We start from the raw sequence: 10826 nt of genomic DNA, 5'->3' as shown, positions 1-10826 counted from the left end.
TCGGCTTTTTAACATAATGCTTGCATTTTTTAAAATAATATTATACTCACTATCATAATTAAACTACAAAATTTTTTAAATAATTATCTTTGCATAATTATTAAAAATTGAGATATACTTATGATATTTAAGAAAAACAAAAGAAAAGGGTAAAAGTCGATATCACTAAAGTACACTTATATTATAAACACATTAAAATTTAAGATGTTCATATATTGTATATTCATTTACTTATACCTTTTGATATTCCAGTACCTATGTTTAATATTAACAACGGATCTTTTACTTGGTTATCAAAAATCATTTGGTCATATATACTCAAACCTTGGTCATACTATCATTTCTTCCAGTGCAAGTTTACATCGTAGCAACACATGTCCACACCTTTTTCTCAAAAAAGAAAACACATGTCCACACCAACGAACATAATAAGCCCATGTATGCACCACAATCGACAATCGTAACCAATAAACATCAAGCCTACTAACCAAACATCTAATCTCTAAACATAGTGTACAACAACTCCTTACTCAAATTCGAGATAAACACCGAATAAACAATTATTAAGAATTTGTAACACATAATAATTCAATAAATGAATGTATCTTGATCCAAAATTACAGCGCACGATACAATTTTAACTAATACATATATCATGTTATGTTTTTTATTCCATAATAACTAATAGTAAAATTTAAAATAAAATATTCTTTCCATTTCATAATACTTGATGTTTTACCTTAGTACACAAAGATTAAGAAAATTAAATTTCTTTAATAAATAATATTTTAAAGATATAATTTAAAATCATTAACCAATAATAAAAAAGACTGTGAAATCTAATTGGTTGAACAGTTTCCAATAAAGTTAAAATAACTTTAAAATCTCAAAACTTCATCTAATTTGAAACAAAATTATCCTTCTAAAACATCATCTATTATGAAACAGAGGGAGTAATATATTAATCGGTAACAAATGAAAGCAATACGGGAGGTAATAGAATAATTAGACAGACACTAATTATACCCTAAAACTGAATACTAAAATTATATAGAATATACAAGTACATTCAATATATACAAAATATAAATTAATCAATGTTTTGAGTATTATACCTAACCACAACAATAAAAACTCGAATCTACTTACTATATATATAAAAAATTGAGCATACATTCAAGAAAATGTAAAATGATTCCAACAATTAAAAGTGTATCATTCTAATACAATCTTATAATCTCTTACAATAACAAAAAAAAAAGAATTTTAGTTAGACATATGCAAAACTGATATAAAATGTGTTCTCATTACAAAAAAAAACATAACAAATAAGAAATATAATAACTAAAATATTATAATGTCATAAAATATATTTGACAAAAAAAATCAAATGACGAAATATACAAACGTTAAAATCAAGTGACGAAATATGCAAACGTCAAACGTTCATTAAAATGGATATATCCTTAATCACTTAAAATTTTCCAATATACAATAAACACTATTATTATACACATTTCTTGAAAATACATACTTAAAACACAAACCACCAATTATACAAGAAAATAAAAATCGAGATCACAAGTACACTATATCACGCCCGTAGGGCGGGCCTATCCTAGTAAGTAATATAAGAAACTAAATATACGACTACATCTGTATAGGCACATAAGCACTAACCACATAATATACTATAAACATATAATATTCAAACTTTTATTTGAATTTCTAATTTTCTCCTCCATGGAAAAAAAAAGAAAATTTTAACTAATTTTTAATACCAAATTAAAACATTGGCTAAAAAATAAGATACTATACAACTAAATACTTTTTACCGAATCAGCCGGTCCGGTTAATAGCATGTTTTTGCAATTTTCCAGATTTTTGATTTAAGAAATTTACATAAAATTCTAAATGGATTGTAGATGGGTTACTGGGTTTATCGGTTCATCTACGGGTTCAGATCGAATATGAAAACATTTTTATATTTTAATTCGTCTATAAGTCATATATGTATCCCACTAAAATTAGTTAAATAATAGGTACAAATAAAACGCTTTTCAGCACCATTTAAATGTAGATAAAGTATTAGGTGAATATATTTGACTTCTAATTTTTTTTCATTTTTATTCATAAAATTTAACATCTAAAACTTAAAACTCTGATGCTGTAATAAAATCTGAAACACTTATAATTGATTATATTTCATCTAACTTTTTTAAAAAAAATTGAAAACTATGAATATAGCGGGTATATATAATTTAAAAAAATAAAATTTATTCAAAATTACTTTTTCATTATATATAAAGCCACTTATTTTTCCTGATCCACCATAATTTTTTTATTTTTTATTTTATTTTTCTTTTAGAGTATAATTTTTATATTTGTGTTTTTTTGTAATCTTATTTATGTTTTTATTTGTAAGATTAAAAAAATAACAAATATAAAAATTAAATTTTTAACAAAGAAAATTAAAAACAAAAATATATCCGCCATTTACAAGGGCGGGTCAAAATCTAGTCTAATCTATTAAAATATAGTCTTATTTTTATCTACTGATATAAGTTGTGATTAACTTTTAAACCATTTCAAAAATGTTATAAATAAATTACATGCTATTTAAATATCATCAAATCCACTTAAACTAAACCAACTAAATATCATACTCTGATTCGGGTGTGTATCAAACCAATCCCTTTTAAATTAGATTGGACCTAGCGGACATGGTCAATACACAATTCTCATTATATTTCAATAATGAGTACATCGTTGTATACAAAAATTGTGTTTGTTCCTTTTGATATTTTTTGTACAACAATATCATTTTTTTCTCCTCTTTATAATAGCATCCAAACAAAAATCACTTTATCTTTTATTACATTAACCTAGGCATCCAAACCAAAATCACTTTACCTTTTGTTACATTAATCTAGGCATGGACGTTTAGGTATCCGTTCGGATTCGGGTAAAGTACTTTGGATTTTTGGATATTTCAAGATAGAAATTTAGAACCTGTTCGAGTATTTTTACATATTAGGTCATGTTCAAATATTTTTAGTTCGAATCCGGTTATTTCAGATTGGATTCGTATATTTAAAATTTTGAAAAAAACAAATTCTTTGTTATTCAAGTTTTTACATTTAAAATTTACATTAAACTTAACTGATTTTTAATTTTTAATAGGTTGGCCGATTAATAAGTTTGGAAATAAAAATTTGAAAGTAGAAAAACACTAATTTAGTTGTTGTTTTGAAAATTTGAATACAATTTTTGTTAGTGCATAAAATAAGAAGCTAGATATGTATTTTAAGTGACTAAAAATCATTTTGTCCGCTACTATATGTATATAATATGATTTTGAGTCATGTATAATATTAATATAAATATTTTGAATAGAATTAAAGAACAAAATTAGAAATATAGGGTTAGGTTTAGATATGTTCGGTTATCTTTGGGTATTCATTTTCGGGTTCGAATATTACCCATTCAGATTAAGATATTTAATCTCTGCTAACTCAATATCCGTTCGTCTATTTAACTACTTCGGTTTGAATTTTGATTCGGGTTTTCAGATCGGCTTCGGGTTTCTGATTGAGATATCGGCTAAGATGCTTACCCCTTCCATTATGGACACTACTTTTTTTAAATAGCATGAATCATATAAGCATTAGATCCGTTCACATTTTATGCCAATTATGATTTGACTTTTGTTTGTCATAGCACAACATACAAATATATAAGATTAGCTATAATTTATATTGTATCTATATATAAATATTGTATTTTGTAATTTATTTTTTAAAAATTTAGCTATAATTTATATTATATCAAATTATTCCTAATGATCCTCATTATACATAATGTATACAATCAACTCATTATAAATAATCTTCCATCACTTAAACTTTTTACACAATCATAAATTAAAAGGCAAAATGGCTATGGACAAATCAAGTTCTGATTATATCGGACCTGATCCAAAAACTCATATTATTATATTTATTGATTTATGGATCTTACCAATTTAGCAAATAATTTTTTGTGGGACTATTTCGTTTTTAAAAAAAATACATGAATAAAACCTATAAAAATAATATTCCTAACATTTATATTACCATATTATTGATAAATGAGATAAAACAGTTTACACTCCTAAATTAATGAATATACATTGTTTTAAATAAATAACTTTTTATAAAGTAAATTTAAAAATATGCACTTTAGACAAAAATAAATAAATCTTTAGTTGTATGCACTAAAATAACAGATATTACAATCAATAACCAAAATAAACCAACCAATTAATTATATATATGGACATTATAGATTTAAAAACTAACACCATATACAATTTATCTATTATAATAGAACCTCTATAAATTAATACTCGATAAATTAATAATCTCTATAAATTAATAAATTTCACCGGTCCCAACTTGGACAGGTGTAAAATATGATACAAATTGATAAAATAATAAGATAATAATATTTTTAAAACTCCCATGTAAATATATAATCTCATTAAAATCATAAATTAATAATCTGTCAATATATATTTTTATATATAACTACAAACTAAACATTATATTGTTGAATTTATATTTACAATGAAAACACATCTATTTTTCTTAATATTTCAAAATATTTTGATAATATTTAGTAAAATTATATCGAAAATCACATAACAATTATATGAAACATAAAAATATACAACAAGTAAGATAATAAAAAAAATATGAAAGTCAAATTTCCAAAATTTAAATAATGTATATATGGTAAAATCAAATATTTTTTTATTTTATAAACAAAAATATAAAAAATCTAAAAAAAGGAACTTTGTAAATTAATATCTCTATAAATTAATAAAATTTTAAAATTCCAACATTATTAATTTATAGAGGTTCTACTGTATATTCAAACACACACCAATACTATACATGCAAAGACAATATATTATATCCAAAATAAATATGTTTCCAAATATAAACAATAAATTTGATAATCGTATAATATAGATTAAGAAAATTTTGTGACCATCCGAGAAAACATTTCTGCGCATAGCGCGGATCCATATCTAGCTCATGTTGTTAAAAAAAAAGATCTCTGTTCATAGAACGACTCCGTTTCGTGTAAGACTCGTTAGGGTTTTTCGTGAGATCACTCGACCGGTTATTAAACCGGAGAGAAGAGGAGAGAAAGGTTGCTCCGAACAAAAAAAAAAGGAAAAGAGAAGAAAATAACCCTCTCAATTCTTGGTTTTGTTCATCGGCTTCCATGGACGATAAATTGGCAACATCAGCTTCGACAATTCCGAAACGAGCTTCTATTAAATCCCATCCCGATTTTGATTACTCCATCCGCAAGCAAAAGGTTCTTTCTCAATTCTCTATTCAATTTCTGTTTTACAATACCTGAATCTCTCTGTTGAAATTTATTTTCATTTTCTGAATTGGGTTTTTGATTCCTTTGTATTTGATTAAAAAAATGATTTTTACTAGTTTCTGCGCGTTTTTGTTTTAATGTAAGATTTATGAAATGTAGCTCAGAGAAAGTTGCTTCAGAAGAGTTAGAGAAGAAAGGACACGTCTGCTGTGGAAATTGAGACACTCTGATTGTCAATCTTTACATCAGAAGGTTTGTTCTCTTCTTTCTTTCTTTTTGCTTTGTCAGTGACTTTGATGTTTTCTTTTCTTTTTTTGTGTGTTCAGGAGATTATCAATTCTGCTTTCCATGACATTGTTTCTGATGAATTAAAAAAGATTGAGGATTCCCATGATATATTATGGGAATATGAAGGCCCAGCAGATGCTTATGAAGGTGATAGTGAAGAGATATTGCTAGAACTGCAACATATGTTTTACAATGATTTGATCTCAGAGACTACCATAAACGGTAAACCATTTACTTTCTCTCCATCCGATTTGTAGGAGTTCGATTTTGATGCATTGTTGTGGCTGCTTACTTCTTCTTCCAGGATCACATGTTCAGGCTGAAACATGGGATGACGAGGAAGATGAGTACTTGGCCACCTTAGTTTCTCAGAATATGCGTTTAAACGGTGAACAGGTAGGTTTCCTTTCACCGACCAGCCTTGTCTGACAAGGTAGTTAGTTACACTGGTGTGATGTGTTTGTCAGGGGCCAAACCAGATATGGTGTCCGATCTGCAAGCAAGGCGAGGTTATGGAGAATCACCGATATATCTATTGCAGCATGTGTGAAATGCAGCTGATCAAAGGCGAAGAGGTGCGGATCCTATGCGCTATCTGAGTCACCCACTGAACCTTCCCTTGCGTTTTGTTATCTGATTCAGTTCTTTTCCATCAGGTTAATCTGAACATTCTGCAAGAACGGTTAGCGGAAGTGCACACTGAACATTTTGAGAGAGGATGCAGATTGAAACCAAAGTTCTGTGTTCAGAGTCTCTATAATTTGAAGGCGTTGTACATCACATGTGAAGCTTGTAGTACCTTTGAGGTCGTTGTATAAGCTCTAACGTAAATGACACGCATAAACTTTGGTGTATATTAGCTCTTGAGATCATCAGGCTTGGTGAAATCATGCATACGTTGCTAACAGTATTCTGATTTCTCAATATAGCTACATTATTCGTAGATGCCATCTTTATAATTCTTGTTCATGTGTATGTTGAGATTCTTCTGAAATCAGATTAGTAGAATATTCCATAACTTGGTGTTGTTATCAATGGGATTTGTGAACACTCGAAAGCCTTTTGTATGTACTAAGTTATTAACTCTTTGAGGTATGAGATTAGAGTGATAGAACCTTTGAGATCAGTATTTAAGTTCTATAACGTAAAGGAAGCATATTTGCTGCTCAAATATTGTGGGTGATTGGTTAGATCTTTTTTTTTCCTTCAAAGATTCATTTCATTAAACCCGATTCAACGTTTTACTTTTACAACACATTCTCTCTACTAACCAACAAACTCTGTTTGGACAAAAACCAAAAACAGAGCACCAAAACCAACAACTCAAACGAGAGACAGACTCAGAGGAATTGACTTTCATTCACAAAGAGCTCAAAAAGCCATTCCGGATGACCCTTAGCCACGTAAGAGCGAACTCTTCCCTGTCTCGTGACACTTTGTGCAATGATTGTCGCTCCTGTATTCTCCTCCATCGTCACATACTTAAGCTGAGACTCCTCCATCAACCTAAGCTTCCCCGACAATTCCTCCACCTGAAACGCAAGACTAGGCCACTGGTGAGGCTTTTGTATTGCCAAAAATAGTTCCTTGAAATCACCAGAAAAAACCATCTTATTGTAGCGCAGACTCGTCATGCTCTCTGCCGCCCATAAGATAGTTTCAAAACGCGCATCCTCCAAACTCAGAATGTTAGAAAACGCCCTTCTACTGTGAAGCAGAACGACTCCTCTGTGATATCTTACCACCCACGCTACACCCAAAACCTTCGATCTCTGGTTCCATTCAAATCCCACATTGCACAGGAGCCATCCCTCAATCGGTGGTCTCCATCTGTGTTTTCTCTGTTTCTCCACCGTTTTCAGCTCCTTAGCAATTTCCTCATCTACAACTTGAGCTAGAAACCATTCCTCAGCATCAGCTTTTGCTTTTTTCCTGTATATCTACTGGATTCCATGTTCGACCATTGAAGAGAAAATCATTCATGCTCTTCCAAATAAGCCAAATCACCCAAGGCCATGTTCTTTTTGCTTCACCTTCTTCGCCTCTCAAGGATTTCAAGTTGAGCAAGTAGTTGATGTTTGACACAAGACTACCATTTTGAAACCCAAGTTCTGGCATAGGAATTCCAGAGAGAGCCCACGCTTGTCTCGCCGGATCACATTCAAACAGAACATGCTGGATCGATTCCCCTTCCAGCCCACACAGTTGACATCTGTCATCACACTTCATTCCCCTCTTACTGATCAGGTCTACTACCGGCAGAGCATCACTCAGTGCCTTCCAAATGAAAGTTCTGATTTTAGGAGCTGTACTAACCTTCCACACTTTCTCTTTAACTGAGTTAAAAGATGGTTGCATCAAAACCTCAGGGAAATCTTTCCTAATCTTTAACTCTTGCGCCAAAGCATACGCCGATTTAACCGAAAAGTTGCCACTTCTGTTATGTTTCCACAAGAACCCATCTGGTCTAGCAATCACCGGTTGATGTTTCCAAATCAGGTTCACATCCTCTGGTACAAACACCTCTCTTAATAACTCCAAATTCCATCTCCTTGTAGAGGCGTCAATCAGGGCATTAGCTCCGAGGTTAACATCAAACGTATTGTTCTTCACCCACGGCGCTCTCATTCCCAAGATAGGGTCATGAACCCATTTCTCCAACCACACATATGTGTTCCTTCCATCTCCAATCTTCCAGCTAAGCCCTTTTTGCAGCAAGTCGCGACCAAATATGATACTTTTCCAAGCAAATGACGGCTTCGATCCCACAACTGTTGTGAGAAAGTCAGAGTAAGGAAAATATCTGCTTTTAATAAACCTCGCAACCAACGAATCAGGCTGAGACAACAACTTCCATCCTTTCTTGGAGCAAGGCTTGATTAAACCGTTCCATGTCTTTGAACCCAATTCCTCCTAACGCCTTAGGTAAAAAAAGCTTGTCCCACACAATCCAGTGAATCTTTCTCTGATGAGCGTCAGAGCTCCAACAGAACCTAGCCATTATACTCTCCAGCTTTGAGATGATCCCTTTCAGGATTTTGAAACAAGACATTGGAAACACCGGAAGTGCTGCTGCTGTCAACTTCAGTAAGATTTCCTTACCCCCTTGTGAAATCTTGCGCAGATACCAGCTCTCCAATCCGCCTTGGTTAGATCTTATTTGTTTCTTTAATTTTATTTCTTTAAAATCATCAAATTTTGTTACTGGTGATTTAGCTTTCGTTTTTTTTCATCGATTTACTTTCGTTTTTTTTCCATCGATTTAGCTTTAATTTTAGAACTTGTATTGCTAAATGCTAATCATGGTTTATTTTTTCTTTTAGAACTAGGTGGTAACATCTGCTCTCCGCAGGGTGAATGAAATAAAATAGACTAGAATTTTTAATCTATAACATATTAGAAAATTAAAAGTTATGGTCGTAAATATTATATGTTATATAATGAAATATTGAACGTATGTATGTTTATATAAAGTAAACTTCGATTTTACTAAAACAATTGTGGAAATAAATCTATAAGATTAAGCAAAGACTTATTTAAAAATTGAGATAAAACAAAACATATAAAATAAAATTATTATTTTTTATGAATATAAGATAAAACGATATATATGCAATAGAATAATAAATTATGAATTGAATAAATTATAAAGAGACAAATAAAAATAACCGATAGAACCAAAACTGTTGTGAAAAATATCTTCATAACTCTTCGTTTGCAATCCTATAAATAACAAAAACAAAGTATATCAGCTTACCAAACTATACACAATTATTTAAGAAAGTCTTATGACTTTCAACTTAATATTACACTAGATTTTGACCCGCTCGACCAAGCGGGTGTCAATTTTCATTTTTATCTTTGTTTGTATTAAATATTATACATGATTCGCAATGTGTATATTAATATAACATTTTGAGAAATAATAATGTGTTTAGTTACATCGAATATTTTTTAAGTTGTACAGTAAATTATATGACCGATATTTATTGGACATCATATAAACAAATCAAAATTTGTATAATTAGATTTATGTATAAAATATCTAGAAAATAAAATTTCTGAATTCAAAATTTGTATAATGAGTTAGTATAGTATTAAAAATTGATGCATTGGTAATAACATTTGTAAGAAAATTAAAATATTTAGGAAATTTATTCTATAGAATATTCGATTTGTAAAGTTGTATTCATAATTTTCAAAATAGAAAAGGTGCATGTATTGTGAAACTATTTTATAAATTACGTTAGGAAGGATCATAACTACATTGGCCGATTGTTAGGTTTATTAATTATTGTTGTCATATTTGTTTAGTTCGAATTCAATTTTGGAAATGATTAATTGAACATAAAAGACAAAAATCCTAAAAGATAAATTAATTAATAACTTCAGCGGTATACTACTGTAAATAATTATGAAAATTAATGGGAAGTTTATATTTGTTCTCCCCTTTTAATAGATTAGATGAAAAATCTGGGCGTAGCCCAGAAAAAAATCTATAGTTTATATATATAAAGATAGTAGTAAGATCTCAGCTATCTTTTATACCGAGTCCATAGAAAAGGAACCATATACTAGTGAGATCGATATCCCACATATTTTTATACCAAATCATTACTGATTTAAAACATACTAGATTTTGACCCGCGCTTAAGAAGCGCGGGTATTTTGTTGTTGTAAATCCATTAAAATTGAAAGAATTCTTAATCATTTATTAATTATAAGTTATTTAAAAAATATTATATTCTAATGTATGAGGTCAAAACAACTTTTTGTATGTTTCATATCCGTTTGAGATTTTAGATCCAGTTACTCATATATAGTCCGATTTAGATTTACTAAAATAATTGTCAATCAGATTAACAGTATATTTGAAGATGAATTCATGTGTTTTACATTATAGAACTAAGAGAATGAATTTGTGTGTGTTTATAGTGTAATTAGCAATAATTTTTATTAAATTTAGTTCTATTTATATTAATTATCAAAACAAATATTTTTTGTATCTATTCTATTGATAAAAATATTAAATTTTTAATACTTAAAAAGCATCAATACTATTATCATAAAACAACATTTAAAAGATGATGAAAAGTATGTATACTATAATCATAAACTTGAATTTCAACTTGAAAAATGAGTTTTAAAGTAAAAAA

General features: G+C 29.4%; 2 protein-coding genes across 2 annotated transcripts; one reads left to right on the top strand and one right to left on the bottom strand.

Moving 5' to 3' along the window:
* Nucleotides 1–4896: 4896 nt before the first annotated feature.
* LOC130504752 (uncharacterized) lies at nt 4897–6620 on the top strand. The gene is made up of 6 exons (XM_056999380.1): nt 4897–5370; nt 5542–5634; nt 5709–5892; nt 5975–6066; nt 6138–6245; nt 6327–6620. The coding sequence occupies exons 1-6, from the start codon at nt 5275–5277 to the stop codon at nt 6486–6488; spliced, it is 735 nt and encodes a 244-aa protein (XP_056855360.1). The 5' UTR covers nt 4897–5274; the 3' UTR covers nt 6489–6620.
* A 390-nt stretch (nt 6621–7010) lies between these two features.
* Nucleotides 7011–8671, bottom strand: LOC130504754 (uncharacterized). The gene is made up of 3 exons (XM_056999382.1): nt 8556–8671; nt 7678–8473; nt 7011–7610 (listed from the first exon to the last, which is right to left on the bottom strand). Exons 1-3 carry the CDS (start codon nt 8669–8671, stop codon nt 7011–7013), a joined length of 1512 nt encoding a protein of 503 aa, XP_056855362.1.
* Nucleotides 8672–10826: the final 2155 nt, after the last annotated feature.

This window comes from Raphanus sativus, unplaced genomic scaffold (assembly GCF_000801105.2).
Source record: "Raphanus sativus cultivar WK10039 unplaced genomic scaffold, ASM80110v3 Scaffold1784, whole genome shotgun sequence".
In the NCBI taxonomy this organism is placed as follows: Eukaryota; Viridiplantae; Streptophyta; class Magnoliopsida; order Brassicales; family Brassicaceae; genus Raphanus; species Raphanus sativus.
This window is presented reverse-complemented; position numbering and strand designations above follow the sequence as displayed.

Excerpts from the sequence above, each read along its gene's own strand:
- LOC130504752 (XM_056999380.1), top strand. The coding sequence starts at position 5,275 with ATGGACGATAAATTGGCAACATCAGCTTCGACAATTCCGAAACGAGCT. Across the intron at positions 5,893-5,974 it reads CTCAGAGACTACCATAAACG|GATCACATGTTCAGGCTGAA; the intron begins GTAAACCATTTA and ends TTCTTCTTCCAG. Across the intron at positions 6,246-6,326 it reads AGCTGATCAAAGGCGAAGAG|GTTAATCTGAACATTCTGCA; the intron begins GTGCGGATCCTA and ends CTTTTCCATCAG.
- LOC130504754 (XM_056999382.1), bottom strand. The coding sequence starts at position 8,671 with ATGGCTAGGTTCTGTTGGAGCTCTGACGCTCATCAGAGAAAGATTCAC. Across the intron at positions 8,474-8,555 it reads GGGTTCAAAGACATGGAACG|ATATTTTCCTTACTCTGACT; the intron begins GTTTAATCAAGC and ends TATTAAAAGCAG. Across the intron at positions 7,611-7,677 it reads CAAAAAGAACATGGCCTTGG|ATATACAGGAAAAAAGCAAA; the intron begins GTGATTTGGCTT and ends GGAATCCAGTAG.